The 27532-nt window shown below is 53.4% G+C and overlaps 2 protein-coding genes across 3 annotated transcripts in view; one reads left to right on the forward strand and one right to left on the reverse strand.

Annotated features, from left to right (window-relative positions):
- Positions 1–15644, forward strand: part of RAI2 (retinoic acid induced 2) — a 55422-nt gene extending 39778 nt beyond the window's left edge. Inside the window, exon 2 of the mRNA XM_068144730.1 lies at positions 13824–15644. Within this exon, the coding sequence (XP_068000831.1) occupies positions 13933–15600 (1668 nt within the window). The 5' untranslated portion in view covers positions 13824–13932 and the 3' untranslated portion in view covers positions 15601–15644. The remainder of the gene's footprint in view (positions 1–13823) is intronic.
- Positions 1–27532, reverse strand: part of LOC137444239 (sex comb on midleg-like protein 2) — a 132369-nt gene that overhangs the window by 30692 nt on the left and 74145 nt on the right. The window contains exon 15 of one of the 2 annotated variants that reach the window (XR_010988100.1): positions 25528–27139. The exons of the other annotated variant lie outside the window; for it this stretch is intronic. The gene's annotated coding sequence lies outside the window, so the exon portion shown is untranslated. Of the gene's footprint in view, positions 1–25527; positions 27140–27532 lie in introns of those variants that run through there. 2 annotated transcript variants of the gene reach the window in all.

Raw genomic sequence — 27532 nt, forward strand, 5'->3', positions numbered from 1 at the left:
AAGGGCACATTGCTCTTGTGGATGGAGCTCAGGATTCCCCTCCACACCAAACAGCTGTGAGCTCTCATTCCTGTGCCTGCTGGCTTGGGGGCACAGCTAGGTGCTGGCAGAGCATGCTGCAGGGTTACCAGTAGGCTGAACATGAGCCAGCAGTGTGCCCAGGGGACCAAGAAGGCCAAGGGCATCCTGGCCTGCATCAGGAAGAGTGTGGCCAGCAGGAGCAGGGAAGTCATTGTGCCCTGTGCTCAGCACTGCTGAGGCCACACCTTGAGTTCTGTGTCCAGTTCTGGGCTCCTCAGTTTAGGAAAGATGTTGAGCTGCTGGAAGGTGTCCAGAGAAGGGCAACAAAGCTGGGGAGGGGTCTGGAGCACAGCCCTGTGAGGAGAGGCTGAGGGAGCTGGGGTTGCTCAGCCTGGAGAAGAGGAGGCTCAGGGGAGACCTTCTTGCTGTCTCCACTTCCCTGAAGGGAGGTTGTAGCCAGGTGGGGGTTGGTCTCTTCTGCCAGGCACCCAGCACCAGAACAAGAGGACACAGTCTCAGGCTGTGCCAGGGGAGGTTTGGGCTGGATGTGAGGAAAAAAATCATCCCAGAAAGAGTAATTACCCATTGGAATGTGCTGTCCAGGGAGGTGGTGGAGTCCCCATCCCTGGAGGTGTTTAGGAAGAGCCTGAATGGGGCACTTGGTGCCATGGTTTAGTTGATCAGATGGTGTTGGGTGATAGGTTGGACTTGATGGTCTCCAGGGTCTTTTCCAACCTGGTTATTTCTGTGATTCTTGCACCCCCTGACTTGCTCCAGTGTGGTTTTTTCCCTCTCCTTTTGGTTTTGGAGGGTTTGTGAGATGCTGGTGTGGGCTGTGTTTACGCAGGGAAAAGCTGGGATAATAAACACAGCCTTTAATTAGTGCTGAGGATGCAGAGGGCCCTAATCCCTCAGTGCCTGTTTAGACAGCTAAAGCCAAACAGCACTCTGCCTGCTGCTGCTGCTGCTGCTTCTCTTGGCTCAGTGGCTTTGGTGCCACCACCGTGGGGGGTGGTGAGTACTCCCTGCACCCTGAGGCTGCTCCTTTCCCCACCCCTTGGCCTCTGCTCTGGTTGGGTCCTGATGAAAGCTTTGCCCAGAGTGAAGACTGAATTGTCCGTGGTGGCTGCAAGGACAGGGCAGGGTGTGCCAGGCATGCATTGTGCTGGGTGACTTTGGGCATCTTTGAAGAGCCTCAAATAGAAGTGGGGAGATTGAGCTTGGATGTGAGGAAGAAGTTGTTGCCCATGAGGGTGGTGAGAGCCTGGCAGAGGTTGCCCAGGGAGGTGGTGGAAGCCTCCTGCCTGGAGGTGTTTGCAGCCAGGCTGGCTGTGGCTGTGAGCAACCTGCTGTAGTGTGAGGTGTCCCTGGCCATGGCAGGGGGGTTGGGACTGGATGATCCTTGAGGTCCCTTCCAAACCCTAATTCTATGATTCTGTGATTCTGTGATTCTATGATTCTATGGTTCTATGGTTCCCTGGTTCTGTGGTTCCCTGGTTCCATGGTTCCATGTTTCTATGTTCCTATGATTCTATGAAGGTGCAGCAGCCCTTCTGTCTGGCATCTGCTTTGCTCAGGGCCAGTGGCAGAGCCCTGCTGCTGTCTGCCTGGCTGGCAGAGGGGTGGCGGAGAGCTTTAGCAGGAGGCAGGGGCTGGGTGCACTCCTGTGCCTCCCCTGCCAGCAGCAGGCTCTGAAATGAGCAGAGTTGTTTTCCCTAACACCTCACCCAGGAGTGGCTGAGTGTTTGGTACTGCCTGGCTGCTCTTGCTGTTCCTCCCTGCAGGGAAGGGCACCGTTGTGCAGCTGAGCTCTGTCTCCCAGCATATGGATTTGCCCGAGGCAAGCTGAGTCTGGGCTGCTTTCTCACGGCTTGCACAGCCCTATAGGCAGCTTGGATTCCCTGGAAGCAGTGTGGAGTTAAAACACTACTTCCCCCTTCGTTTTCCTCATCTCCCAAGCTCCAGTGGGTGTCCTTCTGGTTGCCATCAGGCTGCTTGCAGCTGCAGAAGCTGCAGAAGTCAGAGCTGTGTGTCCCCAGCCCTGCTCCTCTGGCCAAACCCAATGTGCCCACACTGATGAAGAGGAAGCCTGAGGACAAGGAGCTCAGGGGCTGGCATGTGGGGATGAGAGGACTTGGACAGGCACAGACAGCGTCGCAGCAGCCTCCTGGTGCAGAACTTGTTCCTCACAGCCAATCTCCATCTGCTCTGCTCTCCTTTCAAACCCTTGCCCCTGGTGCTGTCCCTGCAGGCCTTTGTGCACAGTCCCTCTGCAGCCTTTTTGTAGCCCCTTCAGCTACTGGAAGGCTGCTCCTAGGTGGCTGCCTGGCCATGATCTGGGTCAGCTGGTTTTAGGTGACTCTGCTTGATCAGTGGCATTAGACCAGGGAGGCCTAAGAGAAGCCTTCCAGTACCTGAAGGGGCTATAAGAAGGATGCAGAGAGACTGTTTGCAAAGGCCTGCAGGGACAGCACCAGGTGCAAGGGTTTGAAAGGAGAGCAGAGCAGCTGGAGATTGGCTGTGAGGAACAAGTTCTGCCCCAGGAGGGCGGTGGAATACTGGAACAGGTTGCCCAGGGAGGTAGTTGAGGCCTCTTCCCTGCAGATATTCAAGGTGAGGCCCAGTGAGACCCTGGGCAACCTGATCTAGTGGGGGATGTCCCCACTAGACTGGACTGGATGAGCTTTGGAGGTCCCTCCTGGCCCAGACCATTCTGTGATTCTCTGATTGATTTGTGGTCAGTAGGCAGCCAAAGAACTCCAAACCACGTGGCTGTGATGGGATAAAGTCAGATGTTTCACCTTCAAAAGTGCTTTAGCAGTTGGAAAACTGATTTTTACCTTCACCTCCCCACCCCCTGGGCTGAGACTTGGTGACTGCTCCAGGAGGGGATCAAGGAACACAGTGATGTAAGCGAGAAGAGGCAGGCAGTGGCCAGTGGCCTTGGCCGCTCCGATACCAATCTTCACCTGGCTGCTGGAAAAGACCAGATGAAGGCAGGGAAATAAAAACAGTATCTGAGCTTGGGATCAGTGGAGAGGGTCAGGCCAAAACAGGGAGCTGAGTGTCTCTGAGCAAAGAACAAAACCTCTGCCGGGCAGCTAATGAGGGCTTTGAAGTCCTTCCGCTGCCCATCCGACTTGGAGGGACCCTTAGTAAGAGCTTCAAGGGCTGTTTAATAAAGCACTTGACTGGGGAAGGAGCAAATCTGTCATCAGGCTGACACAGAGTGCTTTTTGTTCCAGGTTTTTTGGGGGGTCAGCAGGGCTGGCAGCTCCCTTTTAATTGGCATGCTGTGCCTCTGGGTTCTCGGCGCTCCATCGATTGCTGGGGGAGCAAAACGCAGGGGCTTGGAAATTCCCTGTACAGCAACCGCTCTCTGGTTCTGTTTTGTTTAGCCCTGTGCTCTCCAAACAGATCATTTTTCTTTGCTCTGCTGGCAAATAGAATGTTTTGATTGAAAATTATACCAAATAATCACTTAAATGGGATCTTTAATGACAGGGAAGTTGGGGGGGGGGGGGGAGGGGGAAGAGGAGAAGGGGCAAAAAAGAGGTTGAAAGTATTTTTTTCCCATAGGAAAATCCTGCACTTTCCTCTTGGAGCCTAAGAAGGCTTTTAATGCTAGCACGAGGCTGCATTCTTCCTCCAGCCTCACTCCAAAAGTCAACACAGGGGTGGCACCCACGTGTGTGAGAGCCGTGGAGGTCGAGGTAGAGTGAGGCCCCAGGAGCTGTGATGCAAGAGAGATGCTCAGAGTAAGGACACTTCCCCTTGGTGCCATTGCAGTACAGGCTTTTCTCAGGCTCTCAGCCCTGCTGGAAGTTTGCAGGGTTAGACTGGAGAGTAGGAAACATTTTTCCCAGCAACAGTGGTCAGGCACTGGCTCAGGCTGCCCAGGGAGGTGGTGGAGTCCCCAAGCCTGGCTGTGTTTCAAGGTGGTTTGGATGTGGTGCTTGGGGCTCTGGTTTAGGGGTGAATCTTGCAGAGTAGGGTGAATGGTTGGGCTTGGTGATCCTGAGGGGCTTTGCCAACCTGAATGATTCTGATCCTGTGATTCCCTGTGGGGAGCTGACCTACTGGATGAGAAGCAAGCCTGGTGGGTGAGGTTGGACTTCATCACCAGCAGCACCCCACTGGCAGCTCCACACCAGGAGCTCCACACCAGCAGCTCTCCCCTGTTTGCCATCCTCTCCTGAGCAAATGGGCACCCAGAGGGACTTGCCTGCTGGCAGCCCATGGTGCTGCATGCAATGTGTCCTGCACTTCTAGGGCTTGACTTTTGACCTACTATTTGTCCACTGAAAGAATCAGAGAATTGTCAGGGCTGGAAGGGACCTCAAGGAGCAGCCAGTTCCACCCCACCTCCCATGGCCAGGGACACTTCACACTACAGCAGGTTGCTCACAGCCACAGCCAGCCTGGCTGCAAACACCTCCAGGCAGGAGGCTTCCACCACCTCCCTGGGCAACCTCTGCCAGGCTCTCACCACCCTCATGGGGAACAATTTCTTCCTCACATCCAATCTCAATCTCCCCACTTCTAGTTTTGTTCCATTCCCCCCAGTCCTATCACTCCCTGACTGCATCCAAAGCAGTGTGGCCAGAGCTGGAGAGAGGATCCTGCCCCTCTGCTCTGCTCTGGGGAGACCTCACCTGCGGGGCTGTGCCCAACTCTGGAGCCCTCAGCACAGAAACAACATGGACATGATGGAGCAGGTCAGAGGAGGCCACAAAGATGATCAGGGGATGGAGAACCTCTGCTATGAGGGAGCTGGGGGTGTTCAGCCTGAAGAAGAGAAGGCTCCAGGCAGACCTCACAGCAGCCTGCCAGGACCTGAACGGGCTGCATGAAGGCTGCAGAGGGACTGTGTCCAAAGGCATACAGGGACAGCAGCAGGGGCAAGGGTTTGAAAGGAGAGCAGAGCAGATGGAGATTAGCTGTGAGGAACAAGTTCTGCCCCAGGAGGCTGCTGCAACACTGCAAGAGGTTGCCCAGGGAGGGAGCTGAGGCTCCATGGCTGAAGCTGTTGAAGGTGAGGCTGGAGAAGGCTGTGAGCAACCTGCTGTGGTGGAGGATGTCCCTGCTGAGTGCAGGGGGTTGGGCTGGATGCCCTTTGGAAGTCCCTTCCATCCCAGACCATCCTATGTTTCTGTGAGTTCTCTCCTGCCTGGCAAGGATGGCTAACCACAGAATGTTGCCAACAGTACAGTCAGCAGATCTTAGGCTGTGAGGCAGCTCTTTTCAGCCTGGGCAATGGGCAGCCCACTGGGGTAGCTCTCATCTGGGCCATTTAAAAGAGCAGAGCAAGAGGAGGCAGTGAGGCCGCTGAGTCTGAGCAGCTTGGTGCTGTGTGCTGCAGCTGTCTGCACGCTGCCTCTCTCCCATCTATAATAGCCCAGTTTGCACTGCCATCCTGATTGACTTTCCCTCTTCTTCCCTCAGGGCTTCACAGCCTGGATGAGAGCCTTGACACAAATAGGTTTGCTTCCCAGAAGGATCCATCATGCAGGGATGGGAGATGAAAGAGGACCTGTTACAGGAGCTGTGTCAGAGCCTTGTTTGTCCTCCGGCGTCTTCGAGAGTTCATAGATTCACAAAATGGTTTAGGGTGGAAGGGATCCCAAAGATCATCCAGTTCCAACCCCATTGCCATGGGCAGGGACACCTCCCACCAGCCCAGGCTGCTCAAGGCCTCATCCAGCCTGGCCTTGAACACCTCCAGGGAGGAGGCAGCCACAGCCTCCCTAGGGAACCTGTGCACATGTCTCACCAGCCTCACTGGAAAGAATTTCTTCCTCATCTCCAGTCTCAGTCTGCCCTCCTCAAGTTTCAGTCCATGCTTCAGCCCTTGTTCTCACAGCCTGTCCCCACAGGGGAGGTTCTCCAGCCTTCTGCCCAGCAGGGCAGGGAGGGGATCCTGCCTCTCTGCTCTGCCCTGCTCAGACCCCACCTGCAGCACTGCCTCCAGTTCTGGGGCCCCCAGCACAAGAGGGACCTGGAGCTGCTGGAGAGGGTCCAGAGGAGGCCACAAAGGTGATCAGAGGGCTGCAGAACCTCCCCTGTGGGGACAGGCTGAGAGTTGGGGTTGTTCAGCCTGCAGAAGAGAAGTCTCTAGGGAGACTTCAGAGCAGCCTCCCAGTACCTGAAGGGAGCTACAAGAAAGCCAGGAAGGGACTTTTGCCAAGGGCTGGGAGTGATAGGATGAGAGGGAATGGATTGAAGCTTGAGGAGGGCAGATTGAGACTGGAGAGGAGGAAGAAGTTCTACAATGTGAGGCTGGTGAGATGTGAACAGGTTCCCTAGGGAGGCTGTGGCTGCCTCCTCCCTGGAGGTGTTCCAGACCAGGCTGGATGAGGCCTTGAGCAGCCTGGGCTGGTGTGAGGTGTCCCTGCCCATGGCAGGGGGGTTGGAACAAATGATCCTTGTGGTCCCTTCCAACCCTGGCTGATACTATGATCTTGAAGGTCCTTTCCAACCTAAACCATTCTATGAATCTATGAGTCCCCAGCAGGGATGCTCCCAGCACAGCCCTTGGTAATAGGCTTCTGTAGAGCAGAACTCAGAGGTTGCTTCTGGCAGTGACAGCAAGCAGGGAGCTCTGGCAAAACACAGACATCCAAATCCATCCCTGACTCTGTCACATCCAGCCAAGTTTTCTAAAGGCAGGGAAACTTTCCTCTTCCAGGAGATACTGAGCAGGGAATCCCACAAAGGGAGCATCTCAGTCCCCTCCCATAGTGTGCAGGGGATGATGTGAACTCTGGGTGGGTGACCAGGTGCAGGTTGCAGCAGGGAAGAGCTGCAGGACACAGGGATAGCGGCACAGTGCTGCAGTCCCAGAGGAAGGCTTGCAAGAGCCCTGGGAAGAGCCTGCTGCAGAGCCAGCAAGAGCCCTGGGAAGAGCCTGCTGCAGAGCCAGCAAGAGCAGATTAAACAAATAAGCTTGGAGTTATCAGCAGCCTTTGCATGGCCTTTCTGTGGAGCTAACAGAGCATTTCCTGCCCAGTTAGCCACAGCTCTGCAGAGTACCCTGAACTTGGCTCTTATCAGCACCCTGCTCTAGACAATAGGGCTCCTGTCACTGCTTCAGGCCTCCTTGCAATTAAAACAAACAGTAAATTAAATATTAAACACAGAAGTAGGGGAAAGGAAATTAATTGATTTTCCTAGAATCATAAAATGGTTTAGGTTGGAAGGGAGCTCAGAGCTCATCTCCTCCAAGCTCCCCACCATAAGCAAGGACACCTCTCAGCTCCACTCAGCTGCTCAAGGCCTCATCCAGCCTGGCCTTCAACAGCCCCAGCAAGGAGGCAGCCACAGCCTCCCTGGGCAGCCTGGGCCAGACTCTCACCACCCTCACACTCAACAACTTCTTCCTCAGCTCCACTCTAACCCTGCTCTGCCTCAGCTCCAAACCATTCCCCCTTGGCCTGGCTCCAGACCCCCTCAGCAAAAGTCTCTCTGCAGCCTTCCTGCAGGATGCCTTCAGCTCCTGGCAGGCAGCTCTGAGGTGCCCCTGGAGCCTTCTCTTCTGCATGCTGAACACCCCCAGCTCCCTCAGCCTGTGCTCACAGCAGAGCTGCTCCAGCCCTTGGAGCATCTTTGGGGCCCTCCTCTGGAGCCCCTCCATCAGATCCATGTCCTTTCTGTGTTGAGGGCTCCAGAGCTGGATGCAGTGCTCCAGGTAAGCTCTCACGTTGGTGGCAGAATCCCCTCTCTCAACCTGCTCGCCACTGGATTTCTACTTTAACAACAATCAGTCTCAAGTATGTGATGGTTTGGGGTCCTCCTAGGAGGCCACAAAAATGATCAGGGTCTGGAGTTGCTCTGCTCTGAGCACAGGGTGAAGGAGCTGGGGCTGTTCAACCTGCAGAAGAGAAGGCTCCAGGCAGACCTCACAGCAGCCTGCCAGGACCTGAAGGGGCTCCAAGAAGGCTGCAGAGGGACTGTGCCCAAAGGCCTGCAGGGACAGCACCAGGGGCAAGGGTTTGAAAGGAGAGCAGAGCAGATGGAGATTGGCTGTGAGGAACAAGTTCTGCCCCAGGAGGCTGTTGCAACACTGCAATAGGTTGCCCAGGGAGGGAGCTGAGGCTCCATGGCTGGAGCTGTTGAAGGTGAGGCTGGAGAAGGCTGTAAGCAAGCTGCTCTGGTGGAGGATGTCCCTGCTGAGTGCAGGGGGTTGGACTGGATGCCCTTTGGAGCTCCCTTCCAACCCAAGCCACTCCATGAGTGTAGCTATCACTGTTCCTATCAGCACTGAAAAATGAGCTTAGTTTCAGTTGTCTCCTCAGTGCCTGTAACTTTGTGCTGTGTATTTGCAGGGCTCCAGAAACCACTCAACACTTATTTGGACAACTTCAGGCTGCCTCTTGGTCTCAGATCTTCAAATGTTTCCTCTTTGGAGGCTTGGGGACTTGGATCCTTTCCCCTCTGTCTGCTTACTGACCTTGCTAATTAGGTGTTTAGTGCCATGCAAGCTTAGCAGCTGTGGGTTTGCCTCCTGGGTGAAACTGAGAACTGCTATGCAGGGCACAGGAGGCAGCTGAGCTGGGACTGCTCTGTACCTGGCAGCCAGTTTCCACCAAGCTGCAGGCTGTGGGCAGCACTGGGAACTACTTTTAAGTATCTATATACATGTTGGGTCACATGCTGAAGAAGCAGGTGGGCTGAGGTATGGAATGCTGAACTTCCACATGGGAATGATGAGGGGCAAAAAAACCTCCCCCCAAACCCAGAAACTTGAGTCAAGGGCTGCACCTCTCCTTAAACAGTCAGAGATTCCTGGACTGGTGTAGGTTGGAATGTTGGGAGGGACCTTGAAGATTATCTGGTTCCAGCCCCAGTGCGGGGCTGGGATCCTCTGTCTTAACTAGTGGTGTCCCCCAGGGATCAGTGCAGGGTCCAATCCTGTTCAGTATCTTTACTGAGGATCTGGATGAGGGGATTGAGTCCATCATCAGTAAATTTGCAGATGACACCAAGTTGGGAGGAGGAGTTGATCTGTTAGAGGGTAGAAGGGCCCTGACAGGCTGGACAGATGGGTAGAGTCCAACAGGATGGCATTCAACAAGTCCAAGTGCCAGGTGCTGCACTTTGGCCACAACAACCCTATGCAGAGCTACAGGCTGGGGTCAGAGTGGCTGGAGAGCAGCCAGGCAGATAGGAACCTGGGAGTACTGGTTGACAGCTGGCTGAACATGAGCCAGCAGTGTGCCCAGGTGGACAAGAAGGCCAATGGCATCCTGGCCTGCATAAAGAATAGTGTGGCCAGCAGGAGCAGGGAAGTCATTCTGCTAGGCCACACCTTGAGTCCTGTGTCCAGTTCTGGGCCCCTCAGTTTAAGAAGGATATTGAGACTCCTCTCCAGCAGCTCCAGGTCCCTCTTGTGCTGGAGGCCCCAGAACTGGAGGCAGTGCTGCAGGTGGAGTCTGAGCAGAGCAGAGAGACAGAATCCTTCTCTTCTCCAGGCTGAACAGTCCCAACTCTCTCAGCCTGTCCCCACAGGGGAGGTTCTGCAGCCCTCTGATCATCTCCATGTCCCTCCTCTGGCCCTGCTTGCCCTCTGATGGTGAGGCCCTCCTGGAGGCAGTGCAGAGCTGTGAGTTCAAGCATAGACATTTTTAGATCCCAGAAGCCATCAGATTCAGTGTGGAAAACAACATTTGCCTATGCTTTAAAACCAAACAAACCCAACCGAGCCCACAGGCACTTCTTCAAGGTGTCTGATGGTGATAGCTGAGCTCTTCCTTCCCCCATCCAGGCTATTCCACTGCCTCCAGGCCTTTTTCCCCTTTAAAATGGGATTTGGTTGTGTTTTCCACTTTCATCTTTGTGGATGGGTCCCTGTCTCAGGGTCCAGACAGGATGCTAATCCTTCAGCTCTCTCATGGCAGCATCATTCTCCTCTCAGTTTTTCTATTTCTCAGCATTAAATAGGTTTGCCAAGGGCTCATTTCCTGCCCCACCTTCCCCCTCCTCCACCCCCCCCCAGACCATTCATTCTCTAGGAGAACACCAGGAGCTCAGCAAGCTTCTAGAGCAAGACAGAAACATCACCAGAAAAGAGCCAGTGGCAAACCCTTGGCTGTGCTGCAGCAGCTGGAGAAGCAAACGTGCTGGGTTGTGGTACAGACCACGAGGCTTGAGAGCAGCCCTGAAGAAAAGGCTTTGGGGGTGCTGGGGGAGGAGAAGCTCCACAGGAGCCAGCAGTGAGCACTTGCAGCCCGGAGAGCCAAGCAGAGCCTGGGCTGCAGCAAGAGAAGTGTGGCCAGCAGGGCCAGGGAGGGGATTCTGCCCCTCTGCTCCACTCTGCTGAGACCACAGCTGCAGCTCTGTGTCCAGGTCTGGAGCCTCTGTGCCAGGAAGGATCTGGAGGTGCTGGAAGGTGTCCAGAGAAGGGCCACGAGGAGGAGCAGAGGGCTGGAGCTGCTCTGCTGTGAGGACAGACTGAGAGAGTTGAGATTGTGCAGTGTGGAGAGGAGAAGGCTCCCAGGAGACCTTCTTGTGGCCTTCCAGGATCTGCAGGGGGCTGCAAGAAAGCTGGGGAGGGACTTTTGAGGGTGTCAGGGAGTGATAGGACTGGGGGGGATGGAGCAAAACTAGAAGTGGGGAGATTGAGCTTAGATGTGAGGAAGAAGTTGTTGGCCATGAGGGTGGTGAGAGACTGGCAGAGGTTGCCCAGGGAGGTGGTGGAAGCCTCCTGCCTGGAGGTGTTTGCAGCCAGGCTGGCTGTGGCTGTGAGCAACCTGCTGTAGTGTGAGGTGTCCCTGGCCATGGCAGGGGGGTTGGAACTGTATGCTCCTTGAGGTCCCTTCCAGCCCTGACAATTCTCTGGTTCTATAAATGGCCATTTTGAAAAGAAGGAAGGAGGAATTCTAGAAAAGCAGTTAAAAAAAAAATTACTTTTTCTTATTCCTTACCAGAAACAATGCCTATTTTTTTAATTCCCCCCAGCCTGAATCTGCTGAGCAGGCTCCTCATTGTCTTTTATTTTTAGAAACAATTACTCTTAATTTCTTTTATGTTTGTTTGTTTGATTGTTGTTTTTTTTTAAGGCTGGCTTAATTTTAGGGTTTTTTGCTGTTGTTGCTGTTTTTTAATACAAATCCTTCTCACTTTCTGCCTCAGGGATTTGATTTTGGTACAGGCCTCCTGCCTGGAGGTGTTTGCAGCCAGGCTGGCTGTGGCTGTGAGCAACCTGCTGTAGTGTGAGGTGTCCCTGGCCATGGCAGGGGGGGTGGGACTGGATGAGCCTTGAGGTCCCTTCCAGCCCTGACAATTCTCTGACTCTATGGTATTTTGCTCCTCTCTTTTTTGATGCTTGGCCATGCTCTGCCTGCCTGTAATCTGTCTTCAGCTGAGGCTAGGAAAAGGAAACAAACCAAATACAAACACAAACCCTTCGGCCCTGCCCTTGTAAAGGATTTTCTGCACCAAGATTTCACAAGATGAGTGAAAATGAAACCCCCAATAACTCCAGAATGCTTCTCCTGAAGGCAGCAGCAGGAGGGGAAAGGCAATGACTCATCTGTTTACTTTAACAAAAAAAAAATAAGAGTCCTTTTTAAGAACTCCAATGCTGCTGATAAATGATTAGCATTTTGCTCCCCCCCACCCCCCTGCTCCAGCCTCCACTCTTAACTGCTGGCATGTCTGTAGCCTTGTGCTTGCTGTAGCATCTTGCTGCCAAATCCAGGGATTTACAGGTCTCAGGAGACCCTTGGGAGATTTTCTGCTTCCTTGCCTTGCCCATTTTTTAGCCTTTGTTTGTGGTGAGGGTTTTTTCTTTCCCTTCCCTTTTCTTCTGCCCCCTTTGCAGCTCTGTCAGGCCCACAAATTGTTGTTTTCTGTGTGAGCAAATCGTTTGTGCTGAATGCCAAAGCCAGCAGAGCTTTTGGTGTGCTCCCAGGCACAGACAGGTCCCCAGGCTGGGGTTCCTCACCCATTCCAGTCCTGCAGTGGTGCTGCTCTTCCTGACACCCTCACGCTGTCCCTGCATAGAATGGTCTGGGTTGGAAGGGAGCTCCAAAGGGCATCCAGTCCAACCCCCTGCACTCAGCAGGGACATCCTCCACCAGAGCAGCTTGCTCACAGCCTTCTCCAGACTCACCTTCAACAGCTCCAGCCATGGAGCCTCAACCACCACCATGGGCAACCTGTTGCAGTGTTGCAGCAGCCTCCTGGGGCAGAACTTGTTCCTCACAGCCAATCTCCATCTGCTCTGCTCTCCTTTCAAACCCTTGCCCCTGGTGCTGTCCCTGCAGGCCTTTGAGCACTCTGCAGCCTTCTTGTAGCCCCTTTGGGGACTGGAAGTCTGCTCTGAGATCTGCTGGGAGCCTTCTCTTCTGCAGGCTGAACACCCCCAGCTCCCTCAGCCTGTCCTTGTAAGAGAGATGTGTTCCAGTACCCCAATCATCTTCGTGGCCCTCTTCTGGCCCTTTCCATCACATACCCCAGGATGCCCTTGGCCGCCTTTGCCACAAGACCACATTGCTGGCTCAGGGGCATCCTTCTGTCCAGCAATACTCCCAGGTCCCTTTCCCCTGTGCTGCTCTCCAATAGGTCAGATGTGGGGAACTGACTCCCTCCCTACTGGCCAGGCCAGCTGGGCAGGAGCACTGCAACGGGTTTTGCTTGCAGGGGAAGAGGAATGAACTGCGTGCAGGTGAAAAAAGCTGTGGATTTGGGGTGTGCTGGTGCTTTCCCATGGTAACAGAGTTGCCACTGGAGGGGTTTCCATGGTGATGATTGCCATGGCAGGATGCACAGCACGTTCCCTGAGCGGCACAGGCGGTGCCAGGCAGAGCGGGCAGCCCCCAGCCCAAGTCTGCTGGCAGCAGAGATGTCTTTATCCTTGGAGATAAAGACGTTGGCACAGCACCAGTCATTTGCTGCCCTTCTCTGTTTCAGCTGGGGCAGGATGTGAGTCTTTGTATTTTAGGAAGCAGGCTGCAGATTTCAGCATGGTCCCTCACTGAAACCATCTCTGCCCCTTTTCAGTTGCCACTTGCTTGGTGGCTCTCAAGGGTTGTGCTGTCCAAGTCCATTGGAAGTGGCTTTGATATTTATTGATTTATTTATTTAACTGTTGCTATCCTTCAGGTCTTTAGTGACTCCAGTGGCTGCTTCCCATCACTGCCTGTGTGGGCAGGGATTTGGGGTTTGCTCTGCTGTTGCCTGCACGCAGCTGGTTTCGGAGGGTGCTTGCCTCCGAGTCAGTCCCACCAGGGTGAGAAGGGGCCAAGCACTGCAGAGGGACCAGGACCCATTTGCCCACACGGCAGAGCAGCATTTCTTAGCTGTGATATTTTTAGCAGTGTTTGTTTAGGGCCTTTTGTTGTTGTTGTTGAGTGAAACCAGCAACACAGTCGCTCAGGCTCTGCTGCACGCTGTGGGTAGATGAAGCTTTGTTTAAAAACGTGAAATGGATGGCCTGAAGTCCTCCTTTCAGCCTGTGTACTGCTGAAGGGTTTAAGGGAGGGTTTGGGTGGTGTGATTTTTTTTTGTGTATGGCTGCAGAGAGTCTTTGAGGCCTTTTAAATTATCTGTGTTTACTGCTAAATAGAAGTCCCTCCAAACTCTTCGTCCAGCACTTGCAGCTGTGTGTGTGCAGCTCTGCCTCTCCCTTGCACACTATCACAGAGCCCTTAGGGCTGATGCCTGCAAGTTGTTTAACAGCTTTTGGGGTGCTGCTGGGGGCGGGGAGGGGGAATATTTTTAAAGGGCAAATATTATTGTAAGGAGGTGATTGATGTGGTGCCTAAACCAACAAAAACCCAAAGCATCTTTCTGGCTTGCAGGCCGAATAATGTGGGTGCCGGCGCCGCTGGCAGCCCGGAGCCACCGCGGGTCCCGCTGACGGCGATGTGAAAGGCGGCAGCCCTGGCCGAGCCCCGGAAGCCCTGCGAGATGGAGGAGCTCTACAAGGACACCCCCAACCTCCCCATGGACGTCACCAGCCCGCCCTCGGCCATGGCCAACAACAAGCTGGAGAACGGAGTGGCGCAGCTGATAACGGCCGAAGCCTGGAACATCAACTCCGCCGACCTGATGAAGAAGGCTCTGTCGCCGCTGGTGACGGTGCCCGCGCCCTCCATCCTGACGCCGCCGGCCGAGTCGCAGAGCGGGGTGGCCCTGAAGGTGGCCGCCACGGTGCTGCAGCCCATTTGCCTGGGGGACAGCCCCGTGGTGCTGCCCATCCACCTGCAGGTGGCCGGCAGCGCCGCCCCCCCGCAGATGCCAGCCGCCGGCACCTCCACCCCCTACGTGATGACCACCCAGGGCCCCGTCCCGTTGCCCGTCCTCCTGGAACAGCACGTCTTCCAGCACCTCAATTCGCCCCTGGGGCTGCCCCCGGGGGCTGCCTGCCCCGCCAGCCCCCTGCACGCCGGCCTCTTCCCGGGGGCCGCCACCCCCGTCGGGCAGCCCCAGCTCCTAGACCCCAAGCCCTCCGGCCAAGCGCAGGAGCCGGTCCTGCCCCCTGTCTTTCAAACGCCGGGCTTCGCCGCCGTCCTTCAGGACCTCTTTCCCTCGCAGGGCAGCCTGGGCTCTGCCGCCCCTTGCCAGCCTCCCCCCGACTACGCCGGCCTCCCGCCGCAGGCCTTCGGGTCGCCCCTCTCCCCTCTGGTGCCCCCCGCCACGCTGCTGGTGCCCTACCCGGTCATCGTGCCCCTGCCCGTCCCCGTCCCCATCCCCATCCCCGTCCCCATCCCCGTGCCTCACGGCACAGAGACCAAGGCGGCCCCCGACCCGCCCAAGCCGCCGCTCTTCACCCCCCACCCCTGCAAGGGGACCCAGACCCCCCTGGAGAAAGAAGAGACGAAACCCCTGGAGCTGCCGCAGCCCCGGGAGTTGCCGCAGCTGAGCCGTCACACCGTCATCAAGATGGGCGGCGAGAACGAAGCGCTGGACCTCTCCATGAAGGGGCCGCCCGCGCCCCGTGCCCCCGAACCTGCCCTGCCGCCGCCCGACGACGGAGCCCTGGACCTGTCCCTCACCTCCTGCCGCAAGCCGGGGGGACCCCACGGGGAGGCGGCCGGCAGCGGCCCCAGCGCCGCCGCCGAGGCCGGGGCGCACCCTGCGCCGGACAAGCTCTCGGTCCCGGCCGCTCCCTTCGTCCCCTGCAAGCCTCAGGAGGCTGCGGGCAAAGCGGAGGGCAGGGGTCCAGGCGGGGGCCAGGCGGAGCTGCTGCGGCAGCCGCAGAAGTGGCTGATGGAGCAGGCGGGCAGGGCGAGCTGCGAGCCCAAGGCCGGCAACAACATCGAGATCGTCAGCACCTCGCAGACCGCCAAAGTCATCGTCTCCGTCAAGGACGCCGTGCCCACCATCTTCTGCGGCAAGATCAAGGGCCTCTCGGGGGTGTCCACCAAAAACTTTTCTTTCAAAAGGGACCTGCCCCAGGACTCGGTGCTGCAGTGCTACGACGTGAAGAGCCCCCCGGAGCCCCGGGACGGCGCCGAGGCCCTCAGGAAACCGGTCAAAAACAGGAGCGTTAAGCTAAAGAAAATGAACTCCCCGGAGATCCACATCCTGCCGATCAAGAAGCAGCGGCTCGCGGCCTTTTTTCCAAGGAAGTAAATTATGGCTTTTTAGAATTTTAAGATTATTATGAGAAAGAAAAAGAGGGAAAAAAAATCCACAAACAATAATAAATAATAAAAAAATGCACTTGGGTTTGAAACTCAGTTAAAAACTTTTAAACTTATCTTTGTAAGTTATTTTTTGGGAAGGGGAGAAGGGGGGAGGGCAAAAAAAAAAACTGGGGAGAAAAGGATGGGATGGAGAGGGCCGGGGTTGGTTGGTTGGTTTGAGTTGGGTTTTCCCCTCCGTGTTGGTTGGTTTGGTACTAAATTTTGACCTTGTTCGGTCTTGTGTAGGTTTTTTTCCTCCTCCTTGGTATTTTTTGTTACCAAATTTTGACCTTGTTTGGTTTTGGTTTGGTTTTTTTCCCTCATCCTTGGTATTTTTTGTTACCAAATGTTGACCTTGTTTGGTTTTGGTTTTTCCCCCTCCTTGTTAATTTTTTGTTTGTTACCAAATTTTGACCTTGTTTTGTTTGGGTTTGGTTTTTTCCCCCCTCATTTTTTGGTGTGTTACCAAATTTTGACCTTGTTTTGTTTGGATTTGGTTTTTTCTCCCCTAATTTTTTGGTTTGTTACCAAATTTTGACCTTGTTTTGGTTTTTTTCCCCCTCCTTGTTATTTTTTGTTACCAAATTTTTACCTTGTTTGGTTTTGGTTTTTCCCCCTCCTTGTTAGTTTTTTGTTTGTTACCAAATTTTGACCTTGTTTGGTTTTGGTTTGGTTTTTTTCCCTCATCCTTGGTATTTTTTGTTACCAAATTTTTACCTTGTTTGGTTTTGGTTTTTCCCCCTCCTTGTTAGTTTTTTGTTTGTTACCAAATTTTGACCTTGTTTTATTTGGATTTGTTTTTTTCCCCCCTCATTTTTTGGTTTGTTACTAAATTTTGACCTTGTTTTGGTTTTTTCCCCTCCTTGTTATTTATTGTTACCAAATTTTGACCTTGTTTTGGTTTTTCCCCCTCCTTGTTATTTATTGTTACCAAATTTTGACCTTGTTTTGGTTTCTTCCCCCCTCCTTGTTATTTTTTGCTACCAAATTATGACCTCATTTGGTTTTGTTTTTTCCCCTCCTTGCTATTTTTTATCACCAAATTTTGACCTTGTTTGGCTTTATTTTTTTCCCCTCTTTGTTGTGTTTTGTTACCAAATCTTGACCTTGTTTGGTTTGTTTTTTTCCCCTCCTGGTTATTTTTATTACCAAATCTTGACCTTGTTTGGCTTTAGTTTTTTCCCCTCTTTGTTATGTTTTGTTACCACATCTTGACCTTGTTTGGTTTGGTTTTTTCCCCTCCTGGTTATTTTTTATTACCAAATCTTGATCCTGTTTGGTTTGGTTTTTCCACTCCTTGTTATTTTTTATCACCAAATTTTGACCTTCTTTGGGTTTGGTTTTTTTTCCCCTCCTGGTTATTTTTTTAATCACCATTTTGACCTTCTTTGCTTTTACTTTTTTCCCCCTCCTTGTTATTTTTTGTTTTGTTTCTTTTCTTACCAAATTCTGACCCTGTGTGTGCGTGTGTGTTTTGTTTGGGTTTGGGATTTTTTTTATTTCGTGGGAAAATGAATTAAAAAGAGAGGGGAGAAAAAAAAAAGAAAAGCAAAGCTATTTTTCAAGCAGATTGCACATTTTGCAGCTTTAACGGGAAGCAAAGGGATGAGCCAGAAGGGTAAGAGCTATTTTCACTGCCGTCAAGTGCTTTGATGATGTAATTCCTTCATACTGGTCAGAATGGAAGTTTCAGAAATAAATGTTTGTATGTGCTAATTGCAGCTTCTTTTTGGGGGAGGGAGGGTGGGGTGCCGGGGGGGGGGAGGTCAGTTTTGAAACTGGCAAAAAGTCAGCTTGGAAAGCACCAGCGGCTGACGCGGGAGGGATGGGCCCGAAGTGGTTAAAGCAAGAAGCAGCAGGAGGCTGAGGAAGATCAAATAGCTCCCACAGCAGGACGCCAGAGCTGCTAAAGAGGTGCCCACTGCAGGAGTGAGAAGGAGCAAGCGGCGCAGCCTGCTGCACACCTGAGGCCACCTGCACCCTGAGAGAGCCGGCTTAGAATATTCAGTAATGGTATCGGGCACTGAAAGGAGAGAAGCCTGCAAATCATAGCAGCACAGAACAGCTTAGGCTGGAAGACACCTTCGAGATCACAGCGTCACAGTACAGGAGAGGTTGGAAGGGACCTCCAGAGATCATTCAGTCCAACCCCTGCCCGAGCAGGAGCACCCAGGGTAATCCACACAGGAATGCATCCAGGTGGGGTTTGAATGTGTCCAGAGAAGGAGACTCCACAACCTCTCTGGGCAGCCTGCTCCAATGCTACTGTTCCATCTACTCCAGAGTTACTGTTCCATCTACTCCAGAGCTACTGTTCCAGGGCTACTGTTCCATCTACTCCAGAGCTACTGTTCCAGGGCTACTGTTCCATCTACTCCAGAGCTACTGTTCCATCTACTCCAGAGCTACTGTTCCAGAGCTACTGTTCCATCTACTCCAGAGCTACTGTTCCAGAGCTACTGTTCCATCTACTCCAGAGCTGCTGTTCCAGAGCTACTGTTCCATCTACTCCAGAGCTACTGTTCCAGGGCTACTGTTCCATCTACTCCAGAGCTACTGTTCCAGGGCTACTGTTCCATCTACTCCAGAGCTACTGTTCCAGGGCTACTGTTCCATCTACTCCAGAGCTACTGTTCCAGATCTACTGTTCCATCTACTCCAGAGCTACTGTTCCAGGGCTACTGTTCCATCTACTCCAGAGCTACTGTTCCATCTACTCCAGAGCTACTGTTCCAGGGCTACTGTTCCATCTACTCCAGAGCTACTGTTCCAGAGCTACTTTTCCATCTACTCCAGAGCTACTGTTCCAGAGCTACTGTTCCATCTACTCCAACCTCCCTGCCAGGGGCAAGGACACCTCACTTAGACAATCAGCAGAAGTCACTTGTGTGGGTGGCAGTGGAAGGCAAATCCCATTTCCCCCCCATCCTGACACAAAACCAAGCTGTTGCTGGTGTCTCTGATGGCTGAAACCACCCCAGATAAAAGAGCAGAACCTGTGGAACATCATCCCTCAGCAGTGTATGAGCTGCCCACACAATGGGAATGGACCATGGAAACCAAAGCTCTGGCAGGTGACAGCTTTGCACTCGGTGCATGGAAAGGACCTGGAGATGCATTTCTGGCTGGTGGCTTCTCAAGTACCCACAGCTGGCTTGCACAAAGCCATCCCAACAGGAGGAGGGACCTGAGAGCAGTTTGTGGTGGGTGCTGCGTGCTTTGTGGCTGTCCCTGGTTAGAGGGAAAAACTCATTTTGGGTTACTGTTGCAAATGATTTGTTCCCATCCCTACTCCACTGCTGTCTGAATAAACATAGCCATTGTCAACCCATCAGCTGGGTGCCCCATGCATGCTAACTCTACCATCCTTTACCTAGCTGCAGCCAAGCCACTTCCAAGTCTCCTCTTGGACAGCTTTGGGAAGTTTCTGCAGTTGTTCATGGCCAGCAGGTTGAGAGAGATGATTCTGCCACTTTGCTTTGGTTAAGACCTCACCTGGGGTGCTGTGTCCAGCTCTGAAGCACTCAACACAGGAAGAATATGGACCTGATGGAGGAGGTCCAGAGGGGGCCATGAAGATGATCAAAGGATAAAGCAGCTCTGCTATGAGGACAGGCTGAGGGAGCTGGGGGTGTGCAGCCTGGAGAAGAGAAGGCTCCAGGCAGACCTCACAGCAGCCTTCCAGTACCTGAAGGAGCTACAAGAAGGCTGCAGAGGGACTGTGCCCAAAGGCTTGCAGGGACAGCACCAGGGGCAAGGGTTTGAAAGGAGAGCAGAGCAGATGGAGATTGGCTGTGAGGAACAAGTTCTGCCCCAGGAGGCTGCTGCAAGACTGCAACAGGTTGCCCAGGGAGGGAGCTGAGGCTCCACGGCTGGAGCTGTTGAAGGTGAGGCTGGAGAAGGCTGTGAGCAAGCTGCTCTAGTGGAGGATGTCCCTGCTGAGTGCAGGGGGTTGGACTGGATGCCCTCTGGAGCTCCCTTCCAGCCCAAGCCATTCTAAATGAGCAGCTGTGCAGAGAGGCAGCTGTAGGGCTAGCAGTGTTATCCCATCCTCAGGCACTGCTACCATGCCAACATCTCTTGAAACTTTTGGTGCCAACAGACACCAATTTGGTCTTTAGCAAATGCAGCTGCAGGAGGTGGTCAACAAAGGCATTTCTTGGGCTTAGGTAGCAGACAGGGGCCTTGCACAGAAGCACAGCACCAGATGCAGTCAGAGCCTTGCTTTTAAAGCTTTCTTTCCTCCCCCCTCAGCTGGCAGCACTGACACTGCTCAGAGGAGTGTGAAGTGGTGATGGCTTCATTCAGCTTTAGTTCTCTGCCTCTGCTTCTGACAAGAGTTCCTTCTTCAACTGAAAATCCTCTCTGCTGCTTTGGTTTTTGCTCCTTCCAAGAAGCAGTGCTGCTGAAATGTGGCAGACTCTGCTGGGTGCACTGCAGAGGCTCAGGGTTTCAGCATCCCTTGGGAGCACTGCCCCACTCTGCTTCAGCTGAGCCCCTTCCAGACTGTCAAAAAAAGCCCCAACAAAAGCCAAACAACCTGCTGAAAACCATCCTTTCCCCCAGGGCTACCCCAGATGATTTAAGAAGGAGGAGGTCACCCCCTTAGCTGCTGTCATTTTCACTTTGTGGCTGACAGAAACCTTCAAAAGAAGTTTCTGGGATTAGGTTTTTTGGTTTAGTTTGAGGGGTTTTTTAATTTAAGAAAACCACAACATGTGCTTCTCACACTGCTGGGTGCTCTTCCTGCCACCCTTTGTGCAAGCATCTTCCCCCACAGCAGCCTCAGCAGCGGTGGGGAGGGCACCCAGCCTCTGCAGACCTCTCCTGCCAGCACCCACAACAGGCCTGGCAGTGATGCTGGCTGCAGCTTGAGGAGGTTTGCTCCTCCTCTCCTGCCTCAGCTTTGGTGCTCCCAGGTTAACTTCAGCACCCAGGCTACCTCCCAGCCTGCTCTGGGCTGGTGGAACTGAATTTAGGCCACAGAAAGCCCAAGCACAGATGAGGCTCAATCAGCTCAATGCCACTACAAAGCCATACGAGCACTTTCCAAACCCCCAGTGCCTAGGGGTAACTCATTCACTTTCAAGCTAACTGGTACCAGTTGCAAAGGCAGAGCAGAGCAGCAGCCATACAGAGCCCTCTTCCCCCCAGGCCACAAGAAGATTAACTGCAACTTCCTCTCTCTGAAACAATGTTGAAGAAAACCAGAGCAGGCACCAAATATCCTAGCATCCCCCTTTGCCTTGCCCACAGCTGGTCCTCCCCTGGCTTTGTGGGGCTGCCTACAGAAGGACCAAGCTGCACAGTGCTGCTGATCACCACAAGGCTGAAGACACCCCACTAGAATTACAGAATTGTCAAGAGTTGGAAGGGACCTCAAGGATCATCCAGTTCCAAGCCCAGGAACCCCAGGGACACCTCACACTACAGCAGGTTGCTCACAGCCACATCCAGCCTGGCTGCAAAAACCTCCAGGCAGGAGGCTGCCACCACCTCCCTGGGCAACCTCTGACAGACACTCACCACTCTCATGGGGAACAACTTCTTCCTACCATCCAATCTGAATCTACTCATTTCTATTTGTGTTCTTTTCCCCCTACAGACTGAGCTCACCTGCCCACCAGCTACAGGGCTTCCCACTGCTTAAACTACAGTGGCAAGAGAGGTATTCACAGAATCAGCCAGGTTGGAATAGACCTCAGAGATCATCAAGTCCAACCCTATCTATCAACCCAACCCTATCTAATCAACCAGACCATGTCACTGAGTGCTTCTTCCAGGCTCTTCCTGAACACCTCCAGGGACACTGACCCCACCACCTCCCTGGAGGCCCATCCCAATGGCCAATCTCTCCAATCTCTCTTTCTGGAAAGAACAACTTGCTCAGATCCAGCCCAAACCTCCCCTGGCACAGCTTGAGACTGTGTCCTCTTGTTCTGGTACTGGGTGCCTGGGAGAAGAGACCAACCCCCTCCTGGCTACAACCTTCCTTCAGGGAGTTGGAGAGAGCAAGAAGGTCTCCCCTGAGCCTCCTCTTCTCCAGGCTAAGCAACCCCAGCTCCCTCAGCCTCTCCTCACAGGGCTGTGCTCCAGACCCCTCCCCAGCTTTGTTGCCCTTCTCTGGACACCTTCCAGCAGCTCAACATCTTTCCTAAAGTGAGGGGCCCAGAACTGGACACAGGACTCAAGGTGTGGCCTCAGCAGTGCTGAGCACAGGGCACAATGACTTCCCTGCTCCTGCTGGCCACACTCTTCCTGATGCAGGACAGGATGCCATTGGCCTTCTTGGCCACCTGGGCACACTGCTGGCTCCTGTTCAGCCTGCTCTCAACCAGTCCCCCCAGGTCCCTTTCTGCCTGGCTGCTCTCCAGCCACTCTGACCCCAGCCTGCAGCACTGCATGGGGTTGTTGTGGCCAATGTCTAGAACCTGGCATTTGGATGTGTTCAATCTCCTGCCCTTGGACTCTGCCCATCTGTCCAGCCTGGCAAGGTCCTTCTGCAGAGCTCTCCTGCCCTCTAACAGATTGACTCCTGCTCCAGCTTGGTGTCATCTGGAAACCCTGCTACCCTTTCATGTCAACCCAGCCTCCCCAGCTGTGCCATGCAAGGAGGAGCCACACCCTGGCACCTCTCCTGAGGCTTAATCCTGTAGGGCAATTGACACTAAGCAGAAGCTGTTTGCCTCCCACCCTCCCTTGCATGTCCCTACATCCCCTTGGCATGGGGGAGAAGCAACCACAGAGCAAGGCACTTAATTACACCAAGGCTGAGGACTTCCACCCTCTCCTCCTCCTTGCCCCTAGCAGCAATTAGAGATTTTGTACCTTGGGCCATTAATTTTCTACAGGGCTACATCTGAACTGCTCCTGAAACTTGTGTGTGAGGAAAAAGGCAGAGCAGCAGCCCTGATAGATGGAGCTTCCCTTGCTGCTGGCTGTTAATGGAGACATTAATACCCTCCTGTGAAGCTGAAGGGAAAGGCATTAAGCCATAATGGTGGGAGGAAGATATTTTACACTGATGGGGACATGCGAGGCAGAGGAGCAGAGAGAGAGAGCTCCTGCAGACCCTCAGGGGCACCCCTTGTTGACTCCAAGCTTTGACTTGCACTTTGGGAGTGGGCTTTGATCAGGGGAGGTGGGGGAGAGTTGTATAAGTGGATTACCCTTTCCCTCTGCACTCTTTCCCCACATCAGGCCTACAGGGCCTTTGCAGAAAGGCAGACACTGAATCCAAAGAGGGGAGGAACAGGGCTACAGACCACAGGTACATGGTAGCTTCAGGGGTAGGAGAGCTCAGATGCACCAGCCCAGAGCTTTCCTCCAGGGGACAGCCTTCCCCCTCTGCTGCCCAAGGCATGGCCCTGGGCTCCAGGGGACAGCCTTCCCCCTCTGCTGCCCATGGCATGGCCCTGGGCTCCAGGGGAGCACAGCTAAGGCTTTGGCACATGAATAAATCCCAGAGAAGAAGGAGCAGATTCTCAGCCAGAGAGCTCACCTGGGCTGTGCAGGCTTGAGGCTGGGAACAGAGAAGCAGTTAGGCAAGACACAGACAATTGTGAGTATGAGGAAAAGGGGAAGATGAAAGTTGGCAGTGGAAGCCAGGAGCCAGCCAGAGAATGAAAAGGAGAACCAAAGCTGTGGCCCTTGGCCATCAGACAGAGGACAGGAAGATGCTGGCCTCAAGGACAAGGCTCCAGAGAAGGTGGAAAGAAAGGTGAAAAGAAAGGTGAGCAGAGAGTGCTGGGAGGGGAAAGCTTTCTGGAGCTGAAGGCAGCTGAGGAGTGAGAGCAGGGGGAGACCATGCATCAAACCCCAACATGCAGAGCACACAGGGCAGTGTGTGCTGATACTGCTGTCCTGGCACAGCAGGTGATGGGGGAGAGCAGCAGCACAGCCAGCCTGGCAGGAAGTGGAAGGGGAACAGCCCAGGCATCCATTTCTGCACAGCACACACCTGGGCAGGCATGGCCCAGGCTCTCCCACCACCCATGCTCCTCTAACGGTGACACACCAACATGCTCCTGATCACAGACTCATGCAGTCATGCAGGTTGGGAAAGACCCTCAGGATCACCAAGTCAAACCATCAACCCTGCTCTGCCAAGGTCACCACTAAACCATATCCCCAAACACCACATCTGAACCACCTTTAAACACCTCCAGGGATGGTGACTCCACCACCTCCCTGGGCAGCCTCTGCCAGTCCTTGACCACTCTTGCAGGGCAAAATACTTTTCCTCATGTCCAGGTTAAATCTCCCCTGGTGCAATCTGAGGCTGTTCCCTCTTGTTCTCTCACTAATTCCCTATGAGAAGAGCACCAACCTCTCTACATTGTCCTTTCAGGTAGTTGTAGAGGGCAGTGAGGTCTCCCATCAGCCACCTCCTCCTCACACTAAACATCCCCAGTTCCCTCAGCTGCTCTTCATCAGGCTCATTCTCTGGGCTCTACACCAGCTTAGCTGCACTTCTCTGTGCCCACCCCAGCCCCTCAGTGCCAACTTTTCCTTTTTAACCACTCCTGCCCATTTCCTGCCCAACCCCTACCCTGGAGCCAGCATTACGTTTTCAGCTCCTCACACATCCTGGCAAAGGTCTGCCCCCTCTTGCATGCAAAAAGTCTTCAGGGGCAAGTGGATGGCACAGAAAGTGGCCCCTGAGCAGCAGAGGCAGCGATTCAGAGCAAGTCTGCATCCCCCTGGCTGGCAGAGGCACCTCAGGACAGCGATCTGCCGGCAGCAGAGGAGCCGTTAGCAGAAGAGCCCTGCTGAAGGCTCCCAGACAATGCAAACAGCATAAACCAACATTGCACAATATCCTGCTGCCAGATGGTTTCGTTCCTTGGCTTGTTTTATTTTCCTGCTCAAGTTTATAAAAACATGCTGCAGGGCCCCCAGCCCTCCTCCTGCTCTGCCCGGGATCAGCTCCTGCCCTCCCCCTGAGCAGCCAGCCTGCCACCACCGCAGCCACTGCCTTACCACCTTCCTTGCTGCAGTTCTCTTTGCCTCTCACCTTTCACTTTTCTTCCCCCCTCCTCCTATTTGCAGCTACATTTTCCTTCGACTCTACCACAGGCTCTAAACGCTAAAGTCTGCAGTTCAGAGCACTCTGGGGCAGTCATGGCATGGCTCAGGCTGGAAGGGGCCTCGGAGATCATCTCCTCCAAGCTCCCCACCATGCCCAGGGACACCTCTCAGCTCCACTCAGCTGCTCAAGGCCTCATCCAGCCTGGCCTTCAACACCCCCAGGCAGGAGGCAGCCACAGCCTCCCTGGGCAGCCTGTGCCAGACTCACACTCAACAACTTCTTCCTCAGATCCAGTCTGAGCTTACTCTCCCTCAGCTTCAAACCATTCCCCCTCGGCCTGGCTCCAGATACCCTCAGGAAAAGTCTCTCTGCAGCCTTCCTGCAGGATCCCTTCAGCTACTGACAGGCAGCTCTGGAGCTGAAGGCAGCTGAGGAGAGCAGGGGGAGACCATGCATCAAACCCCAACATGCAGAGCACACAGGGCAGTGTGGCCCTGATGCTGCTGTCCTGGTACAGCAAGTGATGGGAGAGAGCAGCAGCACAGCCAGGTCCCCCTGGAGACTTCTCTTCTCCAGGCTGAACACTCCCAGCTCCCTCAGCCTATCTTCATAGCAGAGGTGCTCCAGCCCTTTGATCATCTTTGTGACCTCCTCTGGACTCACTCCAGCAGCTCTGTGTCAAACCATTCTGCTTAGTCCTACCACTGGAACCCCTTCAATCCTGTTCCAACTCAGCAGACAGAAGGAGATGCTCCTATCTTTTGGACCAGGTTCACACATCTAATGTTGGAATCCAATGCTCATTCAATGTTCATTTCACTCTGTGACAGCCACCCAAGCTTCTGCAAGCTGTCAAAAGCTGCCACATGCCAGGTGAGAGCTCCCCTTGCCTCCACAAATGGCATTCACACAGGTACACAACACCAAAAAGGGACAGCCACAGCCATGAACCAACTCTTTTATTTGCTGCTGACAGATGAGAACATCCCATAAGAAAATAAAGCACAACATCCCCCCCCCCATCTGCCTGCTACAACACTGGCAACCCTTGGACCTCAGGCTGTAGCACCCAGTGAAATCCTGGTGCTGCCAGACATCACAGTGGCTGCACAGAAAGCCTGCAACAGATCTGTTGATGCCCATCACAGTGTGCCATGGACAACAGCAACAAAAGGACAGGAATTTAAGCCTCTCTGGTTTTAGCTCTGCCAATGGTTAAGGTGAAAAATGAGAACCTTTCCCAGTCAATTGCTTCCACTTCAAGCATAAGAGATCATTTGGGGGTTTTTTATGCCCCAGCAATCCAGCATAATAAAATGTGGAAGAAGCAAGGTACAGAGAAGACACTGAGCATGTGGGGCATGATGTTTTCCTTCTTATAGAGCTGCTTGCCCCAGCAATCCAGCATAATAAAATGTGGAAGTAAGGTACAGAGAAGACACTGAGCATGTGGGGCATGATGCTTTCCTTCTTATAGAGCTGTTTGCCCCAGCAATCCAGCATAATAAAATGTGGAAGAAGCAAGGTACAGAGAAGACACTGAGCATGTGGGGCATGATGCTTTCTTCCTTATGCAGGTAACTGTTTGCCCCAGCAATCCAGCCAGGATTTTCCTCACACAAAGAGAAAAAATCTTCAGCTCCTCCACTTTTCCTACCAGCCAGAGCACCCTTGTGGCATTCACCCAAGCACAAGATGCACCACAAAATATGTGCCAACCAAACTAAAAGGAGGTGACTCTGAGCATCCAAGGCCTGATGGTGCCACAACAAAAGCAACCCTCCAGGTCCCAGTGACTTGCTGAATTCAAATGGCATCACAGTCCCTTGGAGCCACACCAGAATGATTGTGCAGCGGCATCTCAGTGCTGGCACCTGAGGAGCAGCAGACTACTGGGAAAGGAATTTGTGTGGGGGGGAAAAATACATTTGGACTGTTATGTTTTCCTATCAAAAGGCTATTAAGAAATACAATAAACTATTTTAGGGCTCCACCTTCCCATAGCACCACCTTCCCTTTTTACCACCTGGCTGTTACAGTACATTCAGTTTCCTACACACAAAGTAGAGTTGCTTGTCCCTGATGCACATCACACTTGGCAGTGACAATAAACTGCTTCACTATCACTACTAAGGCTTGCAGCTGATGCAAAGAGCAACAATTTTACACCCCACTCCTTACCCCCCCCACCCTTTAAAAAGCACCAAACAACTTATTGGTTCCACAGAAGCACTTTCTTACTGACAATGTAAGCTCCCAAACCTCATCAGAACCAAAGGTTCTGAGGCTCAGGGTTAAGGGATGAAGAACCAAGAGTATTGCATAGGTACAGGGATCTCAGCTGCAGGAAGAAATCCACTCTTTGATTGCTTGTCATATTCTGACTCTCCATGGATGGTCAACCAATCCAGCAGGTGCTAATGAAGATGGAAGCAGTGCACTAAACTACACTGACCTGGTTAAAAACAAAACACCAAGGAATTGTGCAGCTCTCTCTCTGGCACAGTGCAAAGTCCACATCAAAACCACTGAACACACCAAGGGCAGGGTCTGTGGGTTTCTGTCTCTAGCTGGTATGTTGATTTCCCCTGCACATCCACATGGAGACAGAAAGAGGAGGAGTGCTCAGAGCCCTGCCAAACTCAGCCAGAAACAATGGAATGTTTAAAATGTGGCTGTGTTGTTCCAGTTTAATCAGTTTGGCCCAGAAATCATGGCTGTTTGTACAGCCAGTGTGTCCTTCCATGAAACAGGAACCACAGGATCACAGAGTGTGAGGGGCTGGAAGGGAGCTCCAGAGAGCATCCAGGCCAAGCCCCCTGCCACAGCAGGAGCACCCAGGGCAGCT

This window comes from Melanerpes formicivorus, unplaced genomic scaffold (genome assembly GCF_026170545.1).
Source record: "Melanerpes formicivorus ecotype bairdi unplaced genomic scaffold, bMelFor1.0.p_v2 SCAF_11, whole genome shotgun sequence".
NCBI classification, from domain to species: domain Eukaryota; kingdom Metazoa; phylum Chordata; class Aves; order Piciformes; family Picidae; genus Melanerpes; species Melanerpes formicivorus.